Below are 27,911 nucleotides of genomic sequence, written 5' to 3'. Positions count from 1 at the left end.
TTTATCTGGGTCAGTATGGGAGTGCTGAAGCAAATGTGACTGTTGGAGGGATTTTTTCATGTTCTGAAAGGTATGATATTTGCTGAGGTGAGAGTCAGTCCTCCCAAATGGCAGTGGTGCCAGTCTTTCAGTGATGCTTGGCATCATGCTGTACCAGTAGTGTATGTTTTACTTTCATGGATGTTTTTTTTTTTTTCTTTAGCTTTGCTCTGCTTGTCTGTTTTGCTGCACTGGTAAGTTGGGTGACATTTTCAGGCAGTGATGCAAAATATGCAAGAGTGGTGTTACACCTGGAGAAAACTGGCAAGGTGTGTAATTCAACTGGCAGATTACAGTAGATGGAGGTCTGTTGAGTACATTTAGTGGTTTATGGAGAGTTACTCAGCTGGGCAGATGCCAGCTTTTAACTTTAGGGTTGGCTGAAAATCTGCAGTTAACCCAAGCTATGCTGATTAGATCTCCACTGCCTCTGGTGGGAGCTTTGACTCCTCACTCAATGCTTTCACATGGAAATCAAACCCAACTCCAGGTGTCCTGTAGCACACCCTAAAGTACTGTCATAGCCTGACAGTATGTGGTACATCTCTGTGGTCTTTGCTCTAACGGTATCTGCAATGTCGTGCACACCAGTCCATGCTACTTAGAGGTCACATTGACAAACCTGGTCATTGGATATTTAGGGGGTTATTGCCAAAGTTACCTTTCTTTTGAAGGTTTATCAGAGCCAGATAAGATCAATACAGAAAGCAGTGCCCTGTGGAGCTCTTTGATGCTGTGATCTTGTATGTAGCCAGTAATTTAGCTCTATTTGCTGATGAGTCTCCCATGTGATGTTGTTTGATCTTCAGCTTCTAGTTGCTCTAGGATTTACTTCATGGCATATGGAAAACAGGCTGATGCTGGCTTCATGGCCAACACTTCTGAATGATTCTGGAAAGGTAAATTCATCTTGTATTTGGAATGCCTAAATTAATTTATATAATTCCCAACAGTTAGACTGCAATTATAGGTGTTGGATCCATTTCAGCTGTTTCCAGATATGAGGTAGTTATAGGCAGCTTTTCCAGCTATGATTGAGGCCAGTGGTTTCTTGAAGAGCAAAGTTAGGCTACAAAGAAGAACAAAAAAATCAGTGTAAACATCCAGAAAGTTGAAGTAGTTTACCTGCCAACACTGGTAGACTTATAAATCTTGTTCTTGGGGGCAAGATAGAGCTGCTTGGTGTGTCCTCCCCACCTTCCCCCCACTGCCCTTTAACCTTTTTGTTTCTACTTTTGGTCTTGGCTTGGGTTATAGAGCTGCTGGCATACACAGACGCCAGCCAGTTATGTCCTGTCTCTGGGAGAGGGAATTCATGCTGAGTCCCACATTTGGTAGAAGTTGGAAACTGCAAATTGCTTTCTCTCTGAAGCAGTGCATTGCTTCTCTGAAATTTGTCATGGCAGGACCTGATGCTTTGCCAAAGTATCTGAGAGATGCCAGTTGGTACCTGCCATTCAAATTTATTTTTTTTTAAGTGTTGGCTGGGCTGATATGATGTTTGAGGCTTTTGTTCATGTGTGAATTACATCTCAGGAAGATAAACAAATACTTGTAAATGAAATTTGGAACGTTTTGTAGGAGGAAGCTGTCTAATAGGTAAATCATCTAACTAGGATTTAGGTGGATATACCCAAATACAAGTGGAATCATTCTGGTATGATTTTTCTTATTCTAAGGAAACCTTCTCAGAATACATTGCAGCAGTTAAAACTTGAAAGTATTTAGCTATAACAAGAGATTTGTTGTTACTTTCAGTTTATTTTGGTATTGCAGGTTAAATAAAACAATAGAATAATTGAATCTGAAAGCATAGACATTGTTTGCTGATCTCTTGATGTAAATAAATCTGATTATGATTTCATTATACTCACTTTTATATATGTTCACTACATATTATATATGAAAATGTTTCTATGTTGTTTTTATAATTTATTTAACTTGAATATTCTGACTTCTTTGTGTTGGGGCTGTGTGTGGTGTTGGTGGGGTTTTTTTGTTTGTTTTTTATTTGTTTGTTTTTTGACTACTTTGCTTTGGTTTTGTCCTGTAATTCTTTTAGTTTCTCTGGAGATAGACCAGTTGCTATGAAAATAGATTAGCATGTTGCTTGGTTTTGGCTTAAACAGGTATAGGCAGCCAGTGGCACTGCTGGGTTTCTGCATGGAAATGAAGAGCCACCTCTTCTTTTCCTAAGAGCTGTTGGCTGAATATGGGCAGTATCTGGAAAGGTCAGTGCTGCTCCCTTAGAAAATGGCTTGAAGAATATTTTCAATTTTTTTCCTTTCTGAAATGGTTCCTTTTTCTCCTTAAGAATGTTATCTAGACAACTAATCTCAAGATTTTGCTGTGCTGTTGATCTTCAGCAGCAAATTGTCAGGTCTCTGAGTTCCTGTGTGTATCAGCTCTTGATACTTTACTGTTGAGAGTTGCCCAGAAGCAGCACTGGTTTCTACAGTTTCTGTTTGCAGCTGTCTGCTTTTCTGAGCTTTCAAACAGAGGAGAAATGCACAAAATGAAAAATACTCTTCTGTTATTGTAATAGTTTTACTACTCTTATTGCATTTACTTTTGCATTCCTTACGTTAAATAAGGTAAGGTTTTCTCCACTTTCGACTGGAAAGAGGGAAATGTAGAAGTAACACTTAATCCAATTAATGTATTTTCCTGCTCTGATTCATTGTGATGACTTTGAGCATCTGGCGGTAACTGAGCATGAGCTGCTTAAAGTCACAGAAACCCAATTCCTATTATTTCTGCTCATTGAAGAGAATAAATGAATTACCAGACACTAATCTTGGGATAATTGCTTGCTGAGCAGGAGATCTTAGCTCTTAAAGAAATTAGTTTTGTAAGTTTGTGGAGCTGTCAGAACTAGTGAACTATTAAAAAAAGGTTAACCACAAATGAACAGCAGCTGAGCTCTCAGTCCTTTATTCCTAACAATTGCAGTTGAACTTTGCAATATAGAAATATATGCAGTGGAGATAAATATTTCTTCCCCTTTGTTGTAGTTTAGTCCCAGCCAAAACAGGGATGCCCTTATGGGTTTTACTGTTATTATATCAACTGAATTTTAAGCTGGAGACCTGAAATTTGTCAGTGTTTCTGGCAGTACAGTAGTAGGAGGTACGTGCAGTAAGATACAGTATGTACTGCTGTTTTGAATGACCAAACCATTCTGGGATTGAAGTAACTCTTATTTTGGGTTGGTGCTCTGATCTGGACATAGAGGAAGGCGTGTGCTTTTTAGCTCTAGGCAGTCTACCCTGTGACATTACCTCAGTTTTCCTTATTCTCCTTCATTTGACATGACTTAGGCAGGTTAGTGTCCAAAATTCTTTCTGAGTTTTTCATAACTGTGTGGCCTTGTGATTTATGTCTTCAGGTTATTGGTATTTGAAAGTCATGTTGCTTTTCACTGGTGGTCCTACTCCTTTGCCTTTGGAGAGCAGTGTGAAGGAGGTGTTAGGAGTCATCATTCTTAGTTCTTGCCCAGTGGCATTGACCTCACTGGAGTCTTCTACTGGGTCTGGGGGCAGACTTCCTCCCCCACACATATATCTGGAAACATTCAGAGCCCAAAAATAACCATATAAGCAAGCGAACCTCAAATATACACATTTTTTCCATGTAGAATAAAATGCCTATTAGTTAATTTTCAACACCTCCATTTGCAGGAGTAACTAAGGAGTACTTTAAGGGCTGCTGGATCTTCCTGCCCTGATGAGTATTTTCTATCTCTGTGGGTTGTTGCTATGGACGGTCAGTGCATTTCTTTGTAAAATCTGTGTTTGTCTGTCAAATTCTTACTCTGTATCTGCTCTTTACAAATAACAGTATATAGTCATTCAGAATTTTTTCACACTGTCTATAACAATGTTTAATACATTGTATGTTTGATCAAAACTCCACAGGGATTCTGGTAAAGTGATAACAGTATCCTGGGTTAACTCAGATTAAGTGCTCTGATTGGAAGCAATTGTTTTATGCAATATGTTTCTGCCAGTCAATGAGAACTGCACTTCTGTCCTGTAGACAGTCTCTTTATTGTGGAATCTCTGCTTGAAACATCCTCAGCTTAAAAAATTAAGCTTTATTTATTCTTCCATTTATTTTGACTACTGTCAAAATATCAGGATATAGCAGACTTCTCATGGAAGAACACTATAATTGGTATTCTTTAGGGACAAACTCTGATCCCTGTAGGTTCACAGTTGCTTGACTTGTATTCAGAGTGGGCATGGAGGCTTCAGAGACCTCCTCCAGTCAATGACCAGACATCATCCACAGGTTGGTAATAGTAGAAGTGTAAAAGCTATGCACTGTCACAGGTACCTGCTGCAAATATATGTTTTATTTTCAACACACAAGAAGGAAACAACACTTCCTTTTGCACTCAGGGACTTCTGTTTCTGAATGCAAACACACACTTTTAGGAAAGTACAGAAGCAGAATCAAACCCAGCCTACTGTTTTTAGATTTGTTTCTGCCACAGCACAGCCCCAGTGCTTTTTTTTTTAAATTTTAATAAAAGCTGCACACAGTGGAAATAAATCTATTATGGGGAAAAAAAGTCAATATTGTATATATTTGTCATTGCAGAATTGAATTTTGATTGTGAAAATATTAGCATAATCAGATTAGATTTATAAAAAAAATATTTGAATAGATTGGTACAAAATGCAGAAATATATTGTTTCAAACTTATGGGTCTTCACAAATGCAGTTGTGCAAACAAGAAAATAGCTTATTCTTGACATTTTTGGTGATCAGGAGTATCACACTGTGCACAGCATATCAAAAGCAGAATAAAGTGGGAGGAAAGGAATGTTACTTCTTTCCCCACTGTTGTCTTTGAGTTTCCTGGACTATTGCTAGTAGAGACTTCATTGATTTGGTATTTCCTAATGCCTTTTTATTTCTAATTTAGAGTTAGAGTTGTTTTATACCTTTATTGAGAGCTTGAAAGTTGGTTTTAAACCCAAATGCTTCAAATTCTGAATTTTATGAGGAAGTTAGCATATGCAAAAGGATCGGTACACACATTGTACAATCACAGAACCATTAAGGTTGGAGAAGACCTTTAAGATTGAGCCCAACCATTAACCCAGTACTGCTAAATCCGTCATGTATCCCCAAATTCCACATTCACATGTTTTTGAACACTTACAGGGATGGTGATTCCACCCCTCTCCTAGGCAGCCTGTTAGCAATGCCTGACTACCCATTCAGGGAATAAATTCTTCATAATATGCAGTTCACAATATCCTTTCCTGGTACAACTTGAGGACATTCCCTCTGGTCCATGACTTCCTACCTGGGAGAAGAGACCAACCACTGCCTTGATACAACTTCCAGACCCTAACTTTTGAATGCAAACCAAAGAACATGGCACCATAAGAAGCAGTGGTGGCTTTTATTTTGCACACAACTTATTGCATACATCACTGGCTGTGTGATTTACTGCTTTTTTAAAATGGGATTTGTGTTGCTGTGACTGATGAGTGGTCATGTTGTGTCAGTGTGCTCACTGGCATGACTGTGCTTGAGAAAATAAACTGACTTGGTGCTAAATCTGATTATAAAGATTTTTGAATAATTGAATTCAACTTTTGTCTTTTAAAGTAATGTCTTTAGTGGTATGAGAACTCTCCCAAGGAGAATTGGGACAGAAATATGTAATAGATTCTGTAATTTTCTGGCAGCAATTTCATTATTAAAATTGATATTTTATTTACTGTTATAAACTTGAGCTACTTGGGAACAAAACTCTAGGGTAAACTAAGTAATGTTTAATTTATCAAAAAATGTGGTTACTTGTTATTTCTATTGTATCTTCTTCCTTGTGTTTGGTAGCTATGGAGAAAAGAAACTTATTGAATTCAAAAACATTCCGAGACCTCAGTCTGCAATGGTGTACTTTGCATAGATCCTCCTGTTAATTTGCAAGGAAGATTTGACCTTTCAAGTGCACTGGCAGTGGATTTTAGAGGAAGTAGCCTTGCTTATGAAGGCTCTCCTAGCTGTGGTGTGTGTATTAATGATAGGCTGGGTAGGATGTCTGGATCCCCTGTTCAGAGCAAGTTCAGTCAGATCAGATTACTCAGGGCCTTTGTCCGGTTGAGTTTGGATAGAGATCCCATATTCCATCTTCTGCCTCTTGCATTATGGCTGTGCACCTTTTGAGCAGTGTAGTTACATTGTCACTGCTTTTTAGGTAACTCTGGATGTCAATAAGGTCTGTGTTCCTTGTGCCTCCCGAAACTTTTCATAAGGCTGAAAACCCCTACATCTGCCAGTCTTCTCTCCAACATTAGGTGCTCCAACCCTCCGTTACCTTGGTGGCCTTCTTCTGTTCTCAGTCCAATATATCAATGTCTATCTCTTGCTCTGGGGTAGAGAAAACTCACAGCAGCTCCTGGTACAGCCTCATGAAAATGCCTGTGTCCCTCAGCCTGTCGTAATGCTCCTGCTAATGGTGCTTGGAGTGCAGTCAGTTTTTATTGCTGAAGGGCACACTGCTGGCTCACATTCAGCTTGTGTCCATGAGGAGGTCTCACGTGTCTCCTTCTGCTAATCTGCTGTCTAAGCAGTTGACCTGCAGTCTGCACTGGTTCCTGTTCTTTCATCCCAGGTACAAGACTTTTCATCTGCCTCTGAATTCCTTCTGGCTGCTGTTATTCCTTTTCTCAGCTCTTTGAGGTCCCTGCACATGGCAGCCCTGACCTTCAGCACATCTCAGTCACTCCTTCCAATGTGTTGGTACACGTGAAGTGCTTCTTTCAGTATGTGTTATCTATTATAAAACCAACTATATGTCTTTAATGCTCAATAAGAGACTTTCAAACTGGAAATTGATCTAAGATAGTGTTCTGTACTCAGTAACTGATGCTTACCAATTACTAGTAATTGATGCTTACGAAGCTTAAAAAGTAATTTCTCCTGTAATTACACCTTCTTCCCCTTGATCAGTCTGTGATTTTTGAACTGGGAGAGGCTGAAATCCAACTGACATCAATTGCATTTAATATCTGTGGACTTCAGAATGCTCATTTGTAGAGGATACACAGTAAAAATTTATTTTCTTAACATAATCCATGCTTCCTTGTGTTCTAAATGTGTTTTCTGATAATTTTGGGAGCCCCATCTTGTTTTTGTTTGATTAAAAATTAAAAAGTAAATTACTCTATTAGATCATCCATATATACTGTCTCTAAAAAAAACCAAAACACACAATAAAGCAAACTAAACAAAAAAACCACCTTTCAACTGCAGTCACCTGAGTTGTGTTTTAAGAAGAGGAATTTTGTCTCTTCACTCCTTCTCTGCTTTCCAGGTGATTAGTTAATATTGCCAGAGCAAGGGACTCAAAATGGATTCCTTCTGGATGTTGCTGGTAACTGCTTTCTGTATGCTAATTTGACCTCTCCTTGTTTCTTTAACCTACTTAATTCATACCTCCGAGGGCTTTTCTCTTATCAAATGGAAACTTTATTTTTCTAAGAATCTTTTGTGATGGATGAGCCCTTTGTTGAAAGCTGCTAGAAGTTCCATCTTAAACATACTTTGAATGGCATGTTACTTTAGCATGTCCAGATAATTCTAAATAAGTGATTATATCTAAACACTGTTTTTCTTAAATTCTTGTATTCAAAAGAAGTTTAATTGCATGATTAATGATTGCTTGATGAACGATAAGTATGTAAAGCTGCTTTTAGACGTGCAAAAGTTCATGATATTCAGCAGCTTTGAAGAGGTCTTATGTCAGAGGTGGTGACCTCATTGTGGTGAACGACTACTTCTGTTTTGTTTCAGTGCTTTTTAGAATAAAAATTAGATGAGGGAGAAGAGTACTCCTTTAGAAAGAAAATAAACCTTGTAAAAGAATAAGGCAACTCTCACTTCTAAGTTTTATTCCAGTTTCTTAGCAAAATGCAGAAAACATACTTAAAAATAAAAATTCTCTGGTTATGTACTGAAGAGTCTCTGTTCTTCTTGTGGAGTAGTTTTAAAAACAAATCCTAGTTGTGTCTTTGCCACGTGGAAATGCCAGGGTCTTTTCCTCTCAAACAAAAAAAAAAGGGGGGACTTTTTCCTATTCCCATACTTTCTAAAAAATAATAGTTTTATATATTAAAGCCATGAAAAGGGTGGTGGTCTTGAAGCTTCTACCAACTTGCACCTATCAAATATTTAGTTCTGATTGTCAGGAAACCTACTATTTATGTTCAGCAATGCTGAAGTGTATGGCATCATCTGTTTGCTTTGGCAAGATTATGTGAAGATACTTTCTGACTAGGGGTGAGGGGCAAGGGAGAAGGATTGATAGAGACTTTCATGCCTTGTTCCTTGCAGGCTTTTGAAAAGAAGGAATGACTCAGTTTGACAGTAGTCATCTTGAATATGAGCAACTTGAGTGAATTTGTCCTCTGTCTTCTAAGGAGCTGTCCCTAGTTGCGTTTATGAATGGAAGAGAAAGACGTAAAAGTAACATTGTTGCTTTGGGTCTTTTTGTTTTTAAGTTTCTGTAATTTCTTATATGAAGACTGTAATATTCTTATGAGTAGTAAACTGGTTGTAGAGCTACCAGAATCCTTTAGTAAGTATGTTAGAAGTTTGTTGGGGTTTTGTTTGTTTGTTTGTTTTTTTTAAATTAATTCACTTCAGAGCTCCTGAAAGTAAAGCCATTGCCTCAAGCTAAGCGTGATGTTGGCAGGAATTGTGCAAACTTCTTTGTTGTAGTTTTTGCCAAAGAACCTTGTTCTTGACCTTAAATATCCCTCCTGTTTCCAGCTGTGAGCTTCATGAACAAACAGTATGAATTTTGACAAGCTGACCATTATTCATGCAGAATAATTTATTAGATCATATTTTTGTTCCTAATTAGTTTCCCTTTCTTTTTTAACAAGCTTTACTTTGTTGTTTTCACTGTCTTCTTATCAGCTCTTACTTTTTGCTCATGTCATTGGGTTGAGTAAGTAATTCTAAGAAATGACTGAAGGATACAAGTGACATGTGACATTGCATTGTCTAGTCTAAATGTCAGACACCATAAACTTATGGTCTAAGAATGTATTAAAATGCAACATAATTTTATTAGTACATGGAATTATCTGAATTGGTCTTTAAATTGTGATGTTCATAAGCCAGGAATACCCACGGAGAGAATTAATTAAATTGGAACTTTAAAAGAGAACTTGGAGTGGTTTGGCATTTAAATTGCTGCATCAGGTTTTGTTTCACAATAAGCTAGTGTTATATGCTATTTAGAAAATCAGGAATTTCTCCTGCAACAAAATCTTTTCCTCGGTCAAATAGTGGGAAATATTGAGCCAGACACAAAACAGTCTGTACTAAAGCTAGTATGTGTGATTCCTTAATGCCTGAATGACATGGTGATAGAAGTTGTAGGCTGTTCCCCTCGGTAATACAGTATACAGTTTTTTCCCCTCTTACTTGTCCCACTCATCTCCTTCCATCTGAATGATGAATAATATTGAAGCAAAGTTCACTGTGAGCCCTTAGAAGATGGGAAGGCAAATATGCTTTTCAGACCTATTGCCTGAATTGTTATTAAAATTACTCCCTTTTTGTTTGGGTAGGTATTTCACCTACACGTTCTTCTTTGGGGCTTCAGTTTGTTAGAATCTTTTTGTTCTTATCCTGTCACCCAAGACATTTGCCTTGTTTTCCTTCTTCCCTTTTTCGTGCATTCTCTACCTTGATGGTGCCAAAGGAAACACAAGACTCGTGTCACACTAGCTTTAGTGTTGGAACTTATCAGCTTAATGCTTTGCTTGGTTTTGGTGTTGCAGCTCCTGTCTTGTTCCTACCTGCAGAGTTACCCATCCTCAGATCTTGCAAACCTTCTCAACACTTGGCAGTTCCTCAGTTTCAGGCTCCCAATTCGCTTCCTCTTGTGGGCTGAGTTTGCATTCCCTGTGCAGTAAAGCTTCTCTTGTTTTCCTTAAAGAAACTCTCTGAAGAGCAGCCACCTTCTTCTGGAGATGGGTTCCTAGAGAACTGGTGGGGTGGTTACCACCAGGCTTGAACTGCCAAGGGCTCCTCACATTACTGCTGATTTCATCCTTCTTTGGCACCCAGTGCTTTTTACTAAATAAAGCACAAGCCACAAGGCTTTCTGCACTTCAGCCTGCACGCTGAATTGAAACCAATCAGACCTTTTGATTCTTTGTTTTCTTTGGGCTGGCTGGGGGATTCTGAGTGTCAACAGCTTTTCTTTAAAACACTTAGGCTAAAGAAACATGCCTGCTATAGTTTAGTTGTCGATAATTTTAGAATAATTAAAAAATAAGCACTGTTCTTTTGCTGTCTGTACTCCCAATAGTTAATTACTTGTGCAGTCTGTTGGATTGATACTTTTGTTTGCAGTCTTACTTGAAAACTCTCCAACACTACTCGTGAGCAGGCATGCTAGTAATTCATGTTGGTTGATTACTTTTACCTAGTGCTAGTTTACATTACATTATGCTATCAAGGTCAAGCTATGCACAACAAATTTCTGTGTTTCTGTTTAGGGATCAGGCATGGGTGGTAGGTTTAGTTTTGTTTTGTTTTTGTTTTTTCCAGGAAGACATTTGAACTTCATGGAAATTTAGAACAGCTGCTGAGTTCCCTAACTTGTATTCCAGTTGCTACAAGGAAAGTGTTCTGTCCCAGCAACTCTTATGCTATGCTAGTCTTTGGGAAGAAGTGCAGAGCTTCCCAGAGATTTGCTTTATGACCGAATAAAGCTCTTTTTACCAGTATAAAAGCTACTTGTGAATTTACCTGACATGGACATCTCTAGGGGGATTTTAGTGCAACTGCAATGCCTTATTACCCCTTGATACAATTTAGTATTCCTGGTGCCATCTCAGTTAACTCTGTAGTAGCTGAGAGTAAATGCTACAGTAGCTCTTCAGGAGGACAAACATGTTACCAAGTGGACGCTGTACATGAAAACTCCTTTGCTAAAATGGTAGAATTAAAACTGGACTTTCAGAATTGGAAATGGCTTGTTTAGCCAGCTCTACTGAGCTTTGCTATGTCACTAGTTTTTTATTGACTGGTGTAAGGAAGAAATAATTGTTCTTGTGTGAGAAGTTCAACCTGCTGAAAATACAAGCTTGGACCAGAAGGGGAGGACTAGTGTATTTTAAGTAGAGTTATATATATATACACAAATATATATATATGTATGTATGTATATGTATATTTTTTTTTCTTTGGTTCTAAGTGTTTGGGAAAATCTCAGGCAAGATCTGTCAGCCTGAGACCACTGAAGCTGCTGCAGCTTTGTGTCCCTGGTCTAGCCAGTACTGAGGCTGAAAATATTTCCAGTAGGCACCCTCACATGAAGGTGCACATGCACACCACATGTACACATGTGTGCACAGCTGGCCAAACAAATTAATAGCGACAAATTAAAATAGCAACATTCACATGAACACAGCACTACTGGTGTTATCCTGCTCCCATCTCTAGCTGAACAGAATTCTGGAGTGGAAATATATCTGTATTTATAATACCTGTATACGTGTTTGCAATGTGGAACCCTCCAGGTGCTTCAGTGTTTCAGACACTCGGATATGAACACAGATGCCTGGACCAGAAGTTCAAATAGGAATTTAGCAAGCAGACAGGACAGGCTGTGCTGATCAGAGGCAGGGTGTGGTGAGATTACCATACTGGCCAGCAAACTGCTTATGTGTGGGCAATGCTTTTCACCCTCTCATAAGTCTTACTTTTCCACTCTTGTTCCCCCCCAAACCCCTAAACATCTCCCCAGTTCCTCCCATAAATGCCCCCTAAGCTAATTGTGTGATCCTGAAATGCTTTTCTCCCAATGTATCCCATGACCCAGGTCAGTTCTCTCCCTCGGTTCTGAAAGTGCCCAGGCATAGACTCATCCTGGTGGGTGTCACACACATGGGGACCAGGCTCTCCTGGGACAGACCAGGGAGAACAGGCCAGGGTGTCCTGTGTTGGGGCACAGAGAGACAGGCTGGAGCTGATGAAGGCTCCTGGTGTGGGTCTGCGGGAAGCCAGGGCAGGATGCTCTTTGGGCTCCTTGTCCTGCCCCTGCCTCTCTGTGCCCCTGTGTGTGCCTGCAGCCAATCTTGCACTGCCTAACCCAGCCCTGAGCAGCAGGAGCTCCATGGAAAGCACAACCTGCTGAGGTCACTCGTGGTGCTGGCAGCAGCCCTTGGCCAAGCTCAGTAGAGTTGTACTCCATGAGCATCAGAAATCAAAAGCTTTGTTCAGGATCTTGCATATGATACAATTAAAGGCCCTTTTTCTTTTTCTGTTGCTTTTCCTGCCCTTTTCTTCTCCCAGAAGCTGTAATTTAGTGGTCAGTGAAAATAGTTCTGTCTCTTGAGCTTTTTAGATCATTATAAGACTTTTTCTTTTATACTCTAGGGGACAAAAATCCCTGTATATTTAATAAGGGTGTTTTGTATGTAATGTGTATGTATATATTGTATACACATTATTAATGTTAATCTAACTGTTGTTCACGCACTATCAAGTGACAGTTACTGTTGTAATTGCACTTTTGTTAGGCTTAATGTTATTTCTACTACTTCCCCTAAAGCCAGAAATAGGGAATAATCGTTCACTCACTCGTATGGAGTTAAACTGCATAGGTGGAAAATTGTTGGTGTAATTTCTGATGGAGTTCTGGAAATAGCACTGAAGTAAATGGGGTTGTAGAAGTGGTGGTGGTAGCTGAGCTACTTAGTGCTTAGTTAGCAAGCTGATAGAACATATGTAAAATACAGAGATTCAAAGAAATCAGAGTGAAATGTTATTGGATGGAGATTGAGCCTTCAGCAGAAATAATTGGGTGCTTGTCCTTTGCGATAACTGTTAGATTGTTCTGTAATGTACTAGTATGCATTATAACTGTAAAAAAAGTCTGTACTGTTTATATATAGGTTCTTGCTTTTGACAGAACAAAAATGGCTGTGTCATTGCAAGAAAGTATTTAATATTTGCCCACTTTAAGCAAGACTACTAGTTTCTGGGAGTGGTGTTTTTAGGCTTCTTCTCAACAAATAAGAGGTTTTTCTAGTGAACAGTTAAGGAGAAGGGCATTGACACTTCCTAAGATCTTCCAACTCCCATCAGATATTTGAAGGAAACAACTGATTCCTTGACTAAATATTATAATCTCTCTTAAAAAACTGCCAAACCCCAAATCAGCTTACATTAAGGAAGTAATAAAAAATATTTTAATCCAGGACTTGGAAAAAAAAAAAATTATACTGGACGCTGTGTGCCTGTTTGTTTGTTCATGGTGGGTACAAAGAGTCTTTTTAAAACAGGCATCCAGAAGCTTGAAGAGCCAAAGGTATTGGTGAAAAAAGGGGAGGAGAAGAACCAGCAGTATGATTGGCTCAATTTTGTGCTGTTTTACCTACTTATTTTATAAATAAGAGCTTTGGACTTCTGATATTTTTCCAGAATGCAGCAAAATAGTCAGTAAAAACATTGGTTTTATTACTAAGATAATGTGTTCTTTATTGAGCAAAACTAACTTTTTCTTTAAAATGATCTTAAGAAGGTTGCAACCCTAACCAAAATTTGATGGACTGGTATGTGTGGTGGTGTTTTTGGGCTTTTTTAACCACTGTTTTGGTGAAGAATTTCTAGTAGGTGGATGCACAGTCAAAGAATAAGTAACATAGTACCAGTATTACTGGAATAGAAAATTGTGTTTCTTGACTAAAACAACACATTTATTCCAGTTATGATTGTTTATAAACAAACACTTTTTTTATATGGGATATATAGGCTTTATTACTCCCTTTTTTTTACTTTATTACTCTTTGACGGAATTTAATCTATATAAAAACTTAAAGTATTTACTTTGTGAGACTACTCAGTATTTTGAGAGCTGATTTGATGTCTTAAGCATAACCATATAATTTTTGGAAAAGAATACTATACAATAAAGGAGAAAACCTGTAATGCTGAAGAGGAAGATGTGGACAGAGGATATGTGAAAAATCTTGTAGAATAAGATTTGTGCCTTATCTCAAGGAAAGAGTTTTAGCTCAAAAGAAATATTGTCTTTTAAAAATGTTAAGACAGTGCACAAGCAGCTCAATCACTTGCCCATTTATTTGTATTTTATAAAGTTAAGTTGCTGTGTTTTGCTGTGGAAGTACCTGGTTCTGTCTGTGAAATAAGGAAGTTGTGTGAAAATAAAGAAAGTACGAGAAACAGTTGAAACTGGTTTTTGGATAAACCCAGTGACATGGATAAACCCATGGACCCATGGACAGAGGGAGCCCATGCTGTCACTGCTGTGACCCACAGTGGAGCAGCCTGTTCCTGAAGGTCTGCAGCCCATGGAAGAGGTTTGCACAGCAGTTCCCATGGGAAGAACTCATACTGGAGAAGGAAGCTAGTGAAGGATGGTCCCCTGTGGAAGGGACCCCATGCTGGAGCAGGGGAAGAGTGTGAGGAGGAAGGAGCAGCAGAGACAACATGTGGTTGTCTCTCTGCAACCCCCATTCTATGTACCCCTGTGCCACTGAAGGGATGAGGTAGGGAATTTAGGAATGAAATTGAGCCCAGAAAGAAGGGGTATGTGTATTTTAGGATTAGGTTTTCTTTCTCATTACTCTAATCTGATTTGATTTGTAACAAATTAAACTAATTTCCCTAAACTGAGCCTGTTTTGCCCCTGACAGTAAGTGGAGACTGGTCTCTCTGTCCTTGATCTCAACCCGTAAGCCTTTAGTTATTTTCTCTCCCCTGTCCTGAGCTGAGGAGGGGAGTCAGAGTGGCTTGGTAAGTACCTGGTGTCTAACGAGGATTATTCCACCACAAATTCAAATTTTCAGCTTTAGTTTATTAACTTGAAATAAGTGTGCTGTTCCTTTAAAATAGTTTTTAGGGAGTGTTTGCTTTCATGTTTCTCAGTAGTGTTTCCTAAGGAAAAAACCGAACCCCAAAACATTCTTATCAGAGAACCATAGGGTAGTTTGGGTTGGAAGGGAGCTTGAACATGTAGCTCCAATTCCCCTTACACCATGGCTGGATGCCCAGGGAACCCTGTGAATTTTTAGGGCGTCAGTTCTTTAAGCAAGAAATAATCATTTTGGATACCAGGAAAGCATTGCCAGCTCTGGGAGTATGGGGTGCATCTAGTGCTGCAGCTCCTCCTGCTGCCTCCTGGGAAGCAAGTTTGGGAACCACTGTTCTGAGAAACCACTTCTGGTTTGTGGCTTGTTTTTAACTAGGGGAAAGTGGCACGTTTAGAAATACAAATTACTTACAGCCCCAGGGCATGCTGTTCTAAGAGTAAGTCCCTCTGGCATGCCATCTTTCTCAGCAGCAGGTATTCAAACTCTCCTTTCCTTTTTTCTCCACCTTCCTTGGAAGGAAAAACAAGCACTAAATATTGATAAAAAGTGGCTTTCCCAAGTTCCTGCCCATTGGTTTGACTTCAGGATCTTGCAGAAAATAGGGTTTGGACAGTATGTTCTATCTTGGGGGAGGGTATTTTGATTCAACAGCTTATCAGGAAGCATTTTATTTAAAAAAATTTTGTACTTTACTAACTGTAAACATCATCCATATTATAGCTGCAACCTGTGATATTTGCTGTGTTGCCCACTCAAAATCCTTTGTTGTTCATAATAACTAAAAATATGCAGATGTGAACTCCAAATCTGCTGAGTACCTCAACAAGCTGTATTGCAGGTGTCCTGTATCTGTTAGGCTGATCCATGCAGCAAGTCAGACCCAGCTGCTTAGCTAAGATAAAAATACTCTGTGGGTGTGCAGTGTAGCAATTTGTTCAAGTTTTCTAGAAGAATGGCAGCCTGGCCATCTGGGTTGCTGGAAGTCAGATACCCTACTGCCTGGGTAGCTGGGCATTAAGTTAATGAGAAATAATTTCTTGTCCCAGCGAGTCATATTAGGAGACTTGAAAATTTTTTATGGGGATAAGAGAGAAGAACAAGGTCAAGAGTTAACAGCAGCTGGTTCACTTGGTTGCAAGGGTTAGAGTGCACATGAGTGTAACTGATATAATGGGCACATGATGACATAAAGATTTATTCTGTCACACATGCTGTCTGCTCTTATCAAGCTTTCCATGCAAATGATTTCCTCTCGCTATTAATCCTCTGAAAGGGAGGATACTTTAATTCATTTGTTTGCTGTCCAAAAGCTTAAAATGCCCCTATTGTTTGACTTCAGTTTTCTGTACTTGAAGGGAAGAGAGTAGGAGATATGGGTAAAAGAAAATTAAATGCATGGAAGTTCCCTTTTTTTTTTTCCTTCAGCCTGTGAAAACAACATCCAACTCTTAGTGTTGCTTAAAAATCCGGTTTTGGACTTCTGTATCCACTTGGCATTGCATTTGTGATAGGGCTGATAAAATGACGTGGAAAAACTAGAAAGTGTTCTTTATGAAGGATACATACTGAACTTGTTAATTGTCACCTCACTTTGCCTGAAGGTTCCTTGCTTTGAAGTCAAATGTAGCTTTCCACGTAACTATAGCACAAAATAACGTTACAATGCCAAAGATGGAAATTTGCTGTATAGTTTGGTGTTTGTACTTGTATTATTAAATGCAGGCAAGTGGCTCTGAACATTTGTCTGGTTTTTGGTTTGTAGAGCCAGGTTGCAAAATAGGCACTGTTGTTTCTGTGCAAATACAGACTCCCCTCTGAAGCAGATGCAAGTTAAACAATCAGATCTTACCTGGAAAAAATACTTACTTTTTGCAGCATCTAAATGATTTGCCCTAAAATCACTTGTTCTTCTGTTTGATTTGGCCTGCTTAATAGAATTTGGTTGGTCTACCTCTTTTTCTATGATAACTAGTCTATCCCTTAAAATGCCTAGTGACTGATGACTGCTTTGGGGTGGAGAGTGGGAAAGGGTGGTTTGTAACATGAGAATGTCTTTTAGACAACAGTTTGATCCTTGAGGGTAGGATTGAAAACCTCAAGTTTGATTATTTTGTAGGGATGTAAAGAACATAAAGGGAATATGTTGATGTAATCAGAGAAGAAAAGCTGTTAGAATCTGCTGAACTGAAGTTACTGACACGTGATGGGGTCTTTTAGCCAATCCTGATAGATTCAGAAGGATGTTTTAATGTGAAAAATTAGGGTTAGTTTGTGAGTTGTGTGGTGGCAGTCTGTGCTCCTGATCTTCTTATCGTGTACCAAATGTACTTGTGAAGTAAGATTTCTTTATCATGCTGTTTTTATCTTCATGGTCTCACAAGGACTTCTGATACTGTAGAAGTGAAATGAATGCCTGTGTCAATTAAAAGGCAACCTTGATTTGCAGGTCTTGCCCCAGTGCAAGTGAGGTGAGGGAAAGAAAGACTGATAGCCCCATTAAGAATTTAGGAATTTGAATCTTGAGGTCTAATCTATGCTATAGCTCTAAAACATGAGACCGCTGCATAATGTTCAGTTGCAGATAAGTTTGGAATGTATGCAGCTGTTGGTTGGGAGAGCAGTTGGATTAAATCTTCTGGAAAATTAGAGTGTCATCTTTGAAGTTAATAGCTAGTACTTCCTTATGCAGAAAATTACTGATCCTAAATCAAAACAGAACATGATTCTTGGCCTTCAACCGTTTTGGAATTAAGAAAAAAAATGAATAAACAATCCAGTGCTAATTTGAGGGGAGGAAAGGAAAGATAAAAACTATCCTGGAAATCAGTTCTGGAGTTCATTTTTTTAGGCTATTAGTTAAAAATGTGATTACATTGTGCTTTGAAAAGAGTCTCAGTCAGCAGAAAACATTCTTGTATTACTACTAAACGGAAAAACAAGTGGTTACAGCCATTTCTTATCGATTCGTTCCATGTTTATTCTTCCTACCACAGCATTTTCAGACTTTATTAAGTGTCAAAGGTCAAGCTCAGTTTGCTATGAAACCCAAATGCACGTGTTTTTCTGTTAATGATTAACTTCAGCCTTCCGTTAAAGGTTCCTGAAGGCTTAACACTTGAAATCTCTAGTAGCAATATTTTGTCTAACACTGTACTTTTGAGCTTTTGTTTTAGCTTCTACTAACTTAAGCGCTTGTTTGTTTTCCTCTAACTTTTTACAAAATGTAGAAGAGTTGCAGTCTCTCTAGTAGTAAGAGTTGTCTGCCTATAAGTGCATCTTTAACTGTTTCAGGCTTATCTTTGAAAAAAACATTGTTTTTCTCTTTGAAAAAATCTTGTGATAGCTTCCCATGGTACTTATAATTGGTTTCTTGCAGTGGTGTGGGATGTTTTGTCAGGATATGAATACTCTTTTTTTTCTTTTTTTTTTTTCTTTTTTTTTTTTGTTCTCCTGTTCTGCTTTCCTGCTACTTATGTACACAAGGAGTTATCTCAGTAGAAATTCTGATCTTGTGTTGTCATTGCTGATGAAGGCAGAGGGTGAAATGAGTCTGGTCCAATTCTGGTAAATGGCAAGTCTGGGGAGGCTCACTGTGTTAGGGATATGTGTGACTCTCTTCTGGCACTTGGTATTGTATCTGTCACATCACGTGAGAGAATATGGTGTAAAAACCTTGAAAGAAATAACCCTGTGTTTTGACTTGACTGTATGTCTGGTTTTGTTTTTTACACCTACAAGTACAAGATTGCTTTGCTTGTACAACAATGTTACAACACATTGGCAAGTTTGTGCTTCTTTCCACCTTCCTGCATTGCGTTCAGCACGCCATAGGTGAACCTGAAGTAGCGTTTTCGACAGTCAAGGGCAATACACTGAAGAGATGCCATACATCAGCACAGGAAAACTTACAGCTGTTGGCAAAATCTTCGAGTTCAGTCTTTCATTCAGAATAAACTAATTCAGACTGCCTGATAATGACCTCATGTTTGCAGAAAGAAGAGGTTGTGCTTTCGTGCTTTGTGATATGGAAACAAGGTGTCTGTTCAAAGGTCTCTTTATAGGGATTCAGTGGCTCATATTTAGTTATTGGATTTGGATATGTTGTAACAAGCAGTATTTTTCAATAATAAGGTTATTTGTTGAGAGTTTTTTTCCTTAGGGACAAGGAGAAAAGAGTGCTGGGGGGAAATTCCCAATGCCTTGTATTCCTGTTGGATACTTTCACTAGTTCCTGGTTCATAAATCTCCATGGGCTGACTGTGATCTTTGAGTTTGTTATGGAAATCTTAGATCCTATACAGATAATTCTGATTTCCAAAGTGAGTTCAAGATAGCTTTGATGTCCAAAATTTCCTTGTGCTAAATTATCTTTGCCAAAAGTATATGAGAATTTCAATTTAAATTATAATTCAAAAGAGATATCTATTTTTTTGGATATTATTTCTTTAAGGGAGAGCCTAGCTCAGACATCTGCAAAGTAAACATGGGAAAGTAAGCAAACTGAAAGCTGTAGTCATGTAACCTGAGTTCTGAGTATAGGATACTTCCTGTAGCAGCATTATGTCATAAGTTTATTTTTAGTCCTTAAACACATACTTTCTCTAATGGGATCAGCAGTTCTCTTTTGGATAGAAGAAGCAGTGCACTTTTTTGACAGTAGGGATTCTAAGTGTGTCTCTACATGCAGTTTAACATCTGCTTTCCTTTTCCACTGACAAGCTGTTCTGGGATCTGTGGATTACTCAGTAATAGGAGCAGCAGTGTGGGAACCAGTTGCTCTCTCTCTCTCTTGCACCCACGACTAATGAAATTCCTTACAATTCATGAGAAGTTACTGAGCAGGTTCTGGAACAGTTTTCACAGGCAGGTGTGAGCAAAGCATGTAGCACAAGGTATTTAATGTTGTCTTTGGGTAGTGATAGGTTAGGTAAAAATGGGGTGGCAATTTCCAGGAGGCTGACCTATAGAGGCTCTCAGAGGACATGGGAGGGATGTTGGAATATTTGTTGGGTCTAATGGTTGTGTTGATCTGTTAGGTAACTTACATCTGCTGAGCAATTCTCTCTTTTGGAAATTGCTGGCTTTCCCTGAAGGAAAAGATAAAAAAAATGATAATGGATAAAAGAGGATGTATCTGGAGTGCCTTAGGCAAAGGATAACCCAGTGCTTCTGGGCACAGGCAACAAGCATAAAACAATACTGCTGGAAAAGTTGCATCAGTAGGAGGGAGATACAGTAGTTCTAAGCAATGGATTTCACATCTCTAATAGCAGGTCTCATAAGATCTGCTTGTTAGGATCAATTTGGTTTAGAATTCAAGGATACCCTCAACTCCTTCCCAGTCTTAGGGGGAAAAAAATTGGTTTAATCTCATGGTTTGGTTTTATTTCCTTTTTTTTTGACCTGAAGGAGTTCATATTGCCAACTAATTTTTTTTTTTTTTTTTTATTCTGAAGAATTGCTGATGTTTAACATGATCCTTGAAATCCAGTTTTTCAAGCAGCTGGGATTTAGAACAGTACTGTTCCATAAATTATATGGAATAATTTGAGTTGAATTGGAGGACACAATAAATTGAGTTAGAGGAGACTCTCTGGTTATTTGGTCTGATACCCTTCACTCAAAGTCATCCAAGTTAAAACACATTGAACCTCTGAGTTAGATCAGATTGTTCAGTGTTGCCCAGTTAAATTTTAAATGTATCCAAGGAAGGAATTTCCACAATGTTTTTGGGTCACACTTTGTAAAATTTGACTACCTTCCTGGTGAAAAATTTTCTTGACATCTAATTGGAATATCCTTTATTGTAGTTTCAGTTGGGTTTTTGTCCCATCACTGTGCACCATTGAAAAGGAGCTAGCTTTATATTTGTAATAATCACCTGTCAGATACCTGGAGGCATTGGTTAGATTCATTTTGAGCCTCTTGTCTTCTGCATGCTGAACAAATTCAAGCTCTGCAGTGTGTCCTCAGGCAGGGGCGTGTTGGTGGCTGGCCACCAGACTTGCTGTGTTCTTCTGTTATTGGTGAGTGATTAATATGGCAAGTTAAATTCAGTTTATGTACGTGAATGTGTACATGTCTCTCATGAAGAGAAATGTAATCCAATTAAGTGGTGATAAAAAGGCGTCTATACCTTCAGACATCATTAGCATTTGTAGGAAAATAAGGTCACCGATAGTTTTCTAAATGTATTTACTCTAAAGCAGCTGCAATACATAAAGAACAAAAAGAGGGGGAGAAAAAATGAACTATAATGAGAACATAGAGACTGGGAAGGAAATTGTTAGCACAGAAATTTATTATTAAATGATGCATGCAGCTCTGGCTACCCAGTCTCAGAAACAGTGGGGTGCACTCAGACTCATATGAAGGGCGAAGCACATCTTCTGTACAAAGACTGAATCAAAAAGTTGCTTCATTTCGGAGAAGAAATTAGTATGAACAGATCTGATTAAGGCATATAAAATTATGGGTTTCAAGAGGAACCACAGAAGGGACGATTAATTTGTGTTTCTTGTAGTGGAGGAATTAAATATTAGTAAGTTCAAAGCCAAGGGGAGTTATTTTTAATGTGGTGCTGGAGCATGTTCTGTAACTGATTCCAACAATAGCAGAGAAGCCAAAGTAATATTGATGGAACTAAATGTTCTTGTTGAATGGTTAGATGCAGCATTCTGCTTAGGCGGTTTCTAAGCTGCTTATTGCTGGATGTTGGGAGGATGTAGCCAGGGAAAAAGCAGGATGCTAGCTGTTTTTCCAGAGTTCTTTGTCTAAGTACTTTGTGGTGGTCAGAAAGAGGATACTGGGCTAAATCAGTCTTCGATCTGCATGGCATTGCAATTATTTTGTTATTTTAAAAATTAAATGTCATGTAAATGTGATTAAACAGGCAAGGGATAATTAATACTAGCTGGAGACAAGCAAAATTATTTCCAGAAATAACTTTCAACAACCACTCTTGTTTCCTCCAGAACAGGATCTCTCAAATTCCCAAACTATTTTCATAATAAATCTTTTTATGGAAGCCAATCTTCTGCTTTGCTGAAGGAATATCTGTGTGTGCAACTGGCCATAATAGAAGTACAGATCCTTTACCCATTCCAGAGTTAAATTATGGAGTTTTTTGCCCCACAAGAAGTTGTGGATGCTGAAAATACACTGGTGTTCCAGAGAAGTTTGGCAGTTCGTGGAGGAGAAATTGAAAAATACAGTGGAAAAAGTAGTAATGTCCAAATTTATGTATAAAGAAAACCAAATAATAATAGGCTTACAAAGTCTCTCAGCTGTTAATGGTTTGAGGCTGGGAGAGTACATACAGGCTTCCTTATTCTTGCATAAATTGTAACTAATAACTTAGTGAAAGCTAAATATTATTCAAGCTTATTCAGCTTTTAGAAGTTAAGTGCTTTTATTTTTCTTGCCTCATATTGCTTGTCTTCTAGACAGTAGCATTTTGTTCCCTTCCTCAACAAGAACAATCTCAAGGGAAAATATTTAAAAAAAAATCTTGAAGCTTGTTGAATAATGAAGGGTGTTAATACTGTGTTGAGCCAACCACTTGAAAGACACCTGAGGATAAAAGTTCCTTACTGTAATGCTTAGAAAATTTTGATTTTAAAGAAGAATGTTTTGGATGAATAGCATTTATTTAAATTTGTGCATGATAAAGCACTTCAATGGAACATGATAACATTTTCTTTTTGTTGTCGTCCTGTAAATCCTAGTTCTTGACTCTAAAAAAATGAACTAAAATATTTAATAGCTTGGTTTATAATTTGGCAGATAAATATGTATTGTGTAATCTAACTGTGACAATGGAAATAATTCAGAGTGCTCAGATATTAAGATATTATATTTATAATAAAGACACTATTTAAAGTAATTTTTTAATTTTTAAAGAATCATAAATAGCAGCATATTTTTGGAGTTTGTGGTATAGTTGCATTGCTGTAGACTGTTGAACAGAGGAAATAATTAAAGAACTATCAGAATACATGTTCAGATTTTCAGTGAACTGATCAGGAAAGAACATGTAGCTGTGACTTTCATGTTTGAATAATTCTAGTTGTAGAAGTTTTGAGTTTTTGTAATCCATTATGTGTTTCAGTGGCACAGAACAAACAAACAGACTTTTCAGTACTAGAGCTGCTCTCTAGTCTGATACTTTTATCTTAAGGATGACTACTTTTCCATCTTCTAGGGAAGCCTGGGAATTGTTAAATCTACAAAAAATCCCATGTTTTGAGGAGCTAATTCTTATCTTCCAGTGCCTTAAGGAGTGTTTAAATCCTTAGAATTGGAATAGGTTTTCTTCTATAGCAATGAAAATGTTTTGTATATGAATGCAGTTATATGTAGCAATTAGGTGCCGTATTAATATCTGAATTAGCAGCTCTGGAATATGGCCAGCTTGTGCCAGGAAAGCAGCCAGTAGCCTGGAGGAGAAATACTTTAATTAATATGTAATAAGTGCTCTAGAGAGCTCTCAGTATTCTGGCAAGCTGCATTTGTAATTTTTTGTATTACTAAGGACAGTTGTAACATCTGTTTGAAAAAATGTGGAAGACAATTCAATGTATGTTTTTCATACTGCATGAAAAAGTGTAAGGGTGCTTGGAAACTTAAAGTGAGATTGAAAATTATTTGGATCTATTGAATATACTTTAAAGCCACACATTTCTTTGTAGAATGAAGAAATCACAGCAAGAATTATTTGTCTTAGGGCATTTAAAGATTTACTCGTGTACTGTTCTGTTTATTTTTACTTTTGGTGCTAGGTTTTTTCACAAAGGAAGAAGACAGTACATTTTCTCGATCTATGCATACATGTGAACTTTAACTTCAAGAATACTCTTTCCAATAAGTAATAAAGATGTCCATACAAGACATGCCGACCAAGTCTCTAAATTACATTTCTGTAGGCTAATGAGAGCAGCTTACTAACCTGAAGCAGTGATTTAAAGGGCTCCAGTTTTCATTAGGTAGATAAGTGGTACAGCATGGGCTCCCACTTCTGTGGTGGGACTTATTCCCACTTGACCATTCCATTCTGAAATACTTCAGGTAAGGCATCATCATTTATCTTAACTGATTGATTGTATTGAAAACCAGTGGAAACCTTCTCTGTTAGGCTCTGCCCTGTCATCATTGTAATAATAAGAAGAGAGAATCAGGTGATAAAAAAGGCATAGTTTTTTCATGAGTATCTGGAAGTACAAAGAGACAAAATCAACATGCTAGTTTAATTTGAGCTGAATGTCTTCACTTCAGCCTTTTATATTCCAATTATTTTATTAGCTGTATAGGACATTAAAGAACACTGTAGATTTTGACTTCACTAAGGAGAATGGTAATAAAATCACATCCTGTACCTCTAAAGTAATTTAATTTGTTACTTTATGCAAGCTATTTAAGCTCCGTTTCAGATGCCCACTCTCTTTGCCTGTTTTGTTTCCATGAATAGGGTCCATGTGAAATTGGTTTCTCAAAGCCAGTTCTCTCTGGTGGGCTTGTCTTGTGTCTATTGCCTTTGTATCTTTTTGTACCTGGGCAGGAAGGGTGACAGAGGAGGTTCAGTCGTTCCCTGGTACCTTCATAGCACATGGAACTTTGGTGGCTGCTTCGCAAGACTTAGCTGCCTCTTGGCCTTGCAAGAGGGGGCTCTGATTCTTAGGGCTGCCCTGCAAATCACGCAGAGGTGCTGAGAGCTGTTCATGGTGGTGCAGCCACCGTTTATTTGGGAGGGTGACAGGCTGGAATAGACATTCTGTCCCCTGGTGTTTGCAGTTTCCTTTGGACAGTAAAACTGCAGGCTTACTCTGGGAAAGATAAGTAAAAGGATGAGGAATCTTGTAGAAGTTGGACTTCCTAGAAGCTTTGTAGACTGGCTGGTCTCCAGCGGTATGAGAGCATCTCCTCCCTCAGACTCCTGCTTACAAACTGTGTAATATCTTGTCCCATCAGGGGCCATCTGGGCTGTAATAGGGGACAGATCTCAGAGGAGTTATGTCCTGCCACACCCAAGGTGCCTTTGAGCATTCCTGTACTGCAGAGAAAGACTAGACCTTCCATAAACTCTTCAGGAAGTGTCCCAGGGTCTTTGTGCATCCTAGTCTCTTGTGCTAGTCCCTTCATAGAGCTTGAGTTTTTGCTGCAGAGGTGCAAGGCCAGCAGGGCTATTGTACATGGTGTAGTTCTACACAGGAAATGGCCATAGAAGTACTTCACTCTTCAGATTGTGCCTTGAAAATCTATTATTTTATCACATGATGAAAAAATCCCAGCAACACACCTCTCCCTCCCTTCCCCAAGCATTTAGGCTATGGTTCATTAAAAGCATTGTTTCCCCTAAATAAAGGCTTTGTTTCTTGTACTCATTTCTGGTTTTCTCCAGCCATCTATTCTCTTGCCTTTCATTTACTTTGTAAACTCTTGGAAGAAACAAGTTTTTGCTCCTTGATTTCTTTTTCTGACCTTAGTGTGCTGCACAGTGAGGTCTTAGTCAATGTGTAGGACTCATTGGCACTTCAACAACACATCTCATAAACCTTGGTAGTGGTAGATCTACTTGCAAATATATTTCCTTTAGTCTTGTGGTTATATACTTTTCCAGATAATTTTATTTGCCTTCATCACTGAATCACAGTTGTTTATCTAACTGTCTTTAGGAATAATATTCTAAACAAATTTCCAGTTACACAAATTTAAAACCCTTTCAGGTTGAAAGAGTTGGCATGTCTTCCATACAATTCAAAATGAAGCTAAAATATTTCTTTCCAATTCATTTTTAATTAGCTGCTTTTTCCTCTTTCTGTTTGGACCATTTTTTCCCCCATATAGGCAGGGACATTTCCAATATATATGTTACTGTAGATATCAAACATATTAGTTTTAACTATTACCTGTGCTAAAAAACCACCACTTGTGGCTGAAACTATAGTGGACTCACCTGGATCGAATCTTAATCATCTAAGAAACAAAGTACAGTTTTCACAATGTCTGTAAAGTTGGAGAGGTATCAAAAGTAGTGAAATTTTCCCATTATATATGGAAGTGGTTTTACTAACTCAAGTTTGTTTAGATAAAAGTAAAATCACATTCCTAATGTGTATATTACAGTATAAATGCCTATTGTTGATTACTTATTACTGATATTCAGTATGATCTACATTTAGTAATGAAGTTAAAAAAATACTAATTTTTTTTCAGCAGATGTACTTGTTTAAAGTCATTAAGGTCTAGCATTAAGTCAAGTGAAATGAACTAACTCATGTCAGAACGGATATGGATCCTCAAAGGTATCTTTAATGACCTAGGCATGAGTTTAAATATTAGGTTAGTTACTAGAGAAATGTCTCTGTGTTTATAAAAAAAACCCCAGTAATTGTAGTAATAGCTACAAAAAAGTTAATTGCATTCTTTGAGCTGATAAAATCTAAATTAGTTGATTATGTAAATTGTTAGCATTTTTTACCATGTTAGATAAATACATTTTAAGATGTAATTAAATGTTTTTAAAATAGTTACCCAGTTGCTACCCAACTTTAGTTCAGCAACATAAAATCCTAGGTGAAAACAAGTATTAACTGGAAGCTGAAATTACTTGGTCTTCTAAATATTGTCTTTTTTTTTCTTCTTCTCTATTTTGCAGCATGGGTGAGCTCTCTTTCTATGGGAATGGTCTTCTTCTGTTCCCCAATAGTCAGCATATTCACAGACCTGTTTGGCTGTCGAAAAGTAGCTGTTATTGGAGCTGCAGTAGGGCTTGTTGGACTCCTTTCGAGTTCTTTTGTAAGGTAAAAAACTTAAATTCATAACTTTCAAAGTATTTTATCGTTTTTTTAGTGTTGTAATGTTGACCTAATCAACAGAAGGGGTAAAAAATGCTACTTTATTATCTGTAGAAAAATTGTTTTATTTGGCTTTGTCTTTCAAACTATGACTTGTGAACTTTCAATTTAAAAAATATTTTTGAAAATGTAATGTTTATTTATAAAGTCAACAGTCCCTATTTAAAAGGAATTTCTATATGTAAATATATCAACAGCAAGACTAGTGCTGTAAGATCAGCAGCATTTTCCAGGATAAGCTTACATGTTTGCTTGATTTATGCTGTGTTTTAACAGGTACATAAACATTGTTGTTGTCGTCCCTCCTTGCTCTGTCCCCTTAATTTTCTTTTGAGACACTTTTAATTGTGAGAAAAACACAGTAGGGCCTCCAGGATGCTGTTAAACTTCTAGTGAAATTGGATGTTTTCTTCTGTTCTTACTGGTCCAATTGCCAAACATGGAGATAGAGAAGACCTTGGTATATTGACTATACTAAAGGCTTATTTGTTTTTTCTTCTAGTTTGCAATTAATTTTTATGTTTCTTTTAATTTTTTCATTTGTATGTAACTTTTGCAGAGTAAATCTTAAGAAATTCAAGAGCAACTGATTTGTTGAATGTAGCCTGTAGAAGATGAGGAAACAGGAAATGTACTTAGTCATTGTCAGGAATTGGTTAGTGAAGGTAGGGTGTTAAAGTAGCAGGAAAATAATCCAGTTACCTCTCAGACTAATTTTTTTCCCCACTCTTAGCAGAATAAGTATAGGGACAATCAAGCCACATTCAGAAGAGCTTTCCACTTAGGTGCAAATGTATTTATACAGGCAAAAAGCTTGTGAAAATGTCTTTTCTGTGCTTGTACTCTGCAAGAGCAAGATGTTTTGTAAAGGCTTTAAAAATATTTCAGCTTAACTAAACTTTGAAGAGCACTTTGAGAGGTGAATTCTTGTAAGAGTACATGCCAGGTTGATGTGCATACTTGGTGTTTCATTATGTTACTCACACTAAAATGATTTATGCCCGTGATGTTATCAGTTCATTAAAGGAGTATGGTTCAGATACAGAAGTCAGTGTTCTAGAAGTAAAATATTGTAAACCAGAAAAATGTTAGTAAAATGTACTGCTTTTGCATTGCACTAATTTCTTAATATAAA

The 27,911-nt window shown here is 37.8% G+C and overlaps 1 protein-coding gene across 1 annotated transcript in view; it reads left to right on the top strand.

Annotated features, from left to right (window-relative positions):
* The window catches only part of SLC16A10 (solute carrier family 16 member 10), a 65,411-nt gene that overhangs the window by 12,984 nt on the left and 24,516 nt on the right, over positions 1-27,911 (top strand). Inside the window, exon 2 of the mRNA XM_005518609.3 lies at positions 26,578-26,722. Within this exon, the coding sequence (XP_005518666.3) occupies positions 26,578-26,722 (145 nt within the window). The remainder of the gene's footprint in view (positions 1-26,577; positions 26,723-27,911) is intronic.

Source organism: Pseudopodoces humilis, chromosome 3 (assembly GCF_049639895.1).
Source record: "Pseudopodoces humilis isolate 2021_Gansu_Grassland_sample_001 chromosome 3, ASM4963989v1, whole genome shotgun sequence".
NCBI classification, from domain to species: Eukaryota; Metazoa; Chordata; class Aves; order Passeriformes; family Paridae; genus Pseudopodoces; species Pseudopodoces humilis.
The sequence above is the reverse complement of the archived record's forward strand: the minus strand, read 5'-3'. Positions and strand labels throughout refer to the sequence as shown.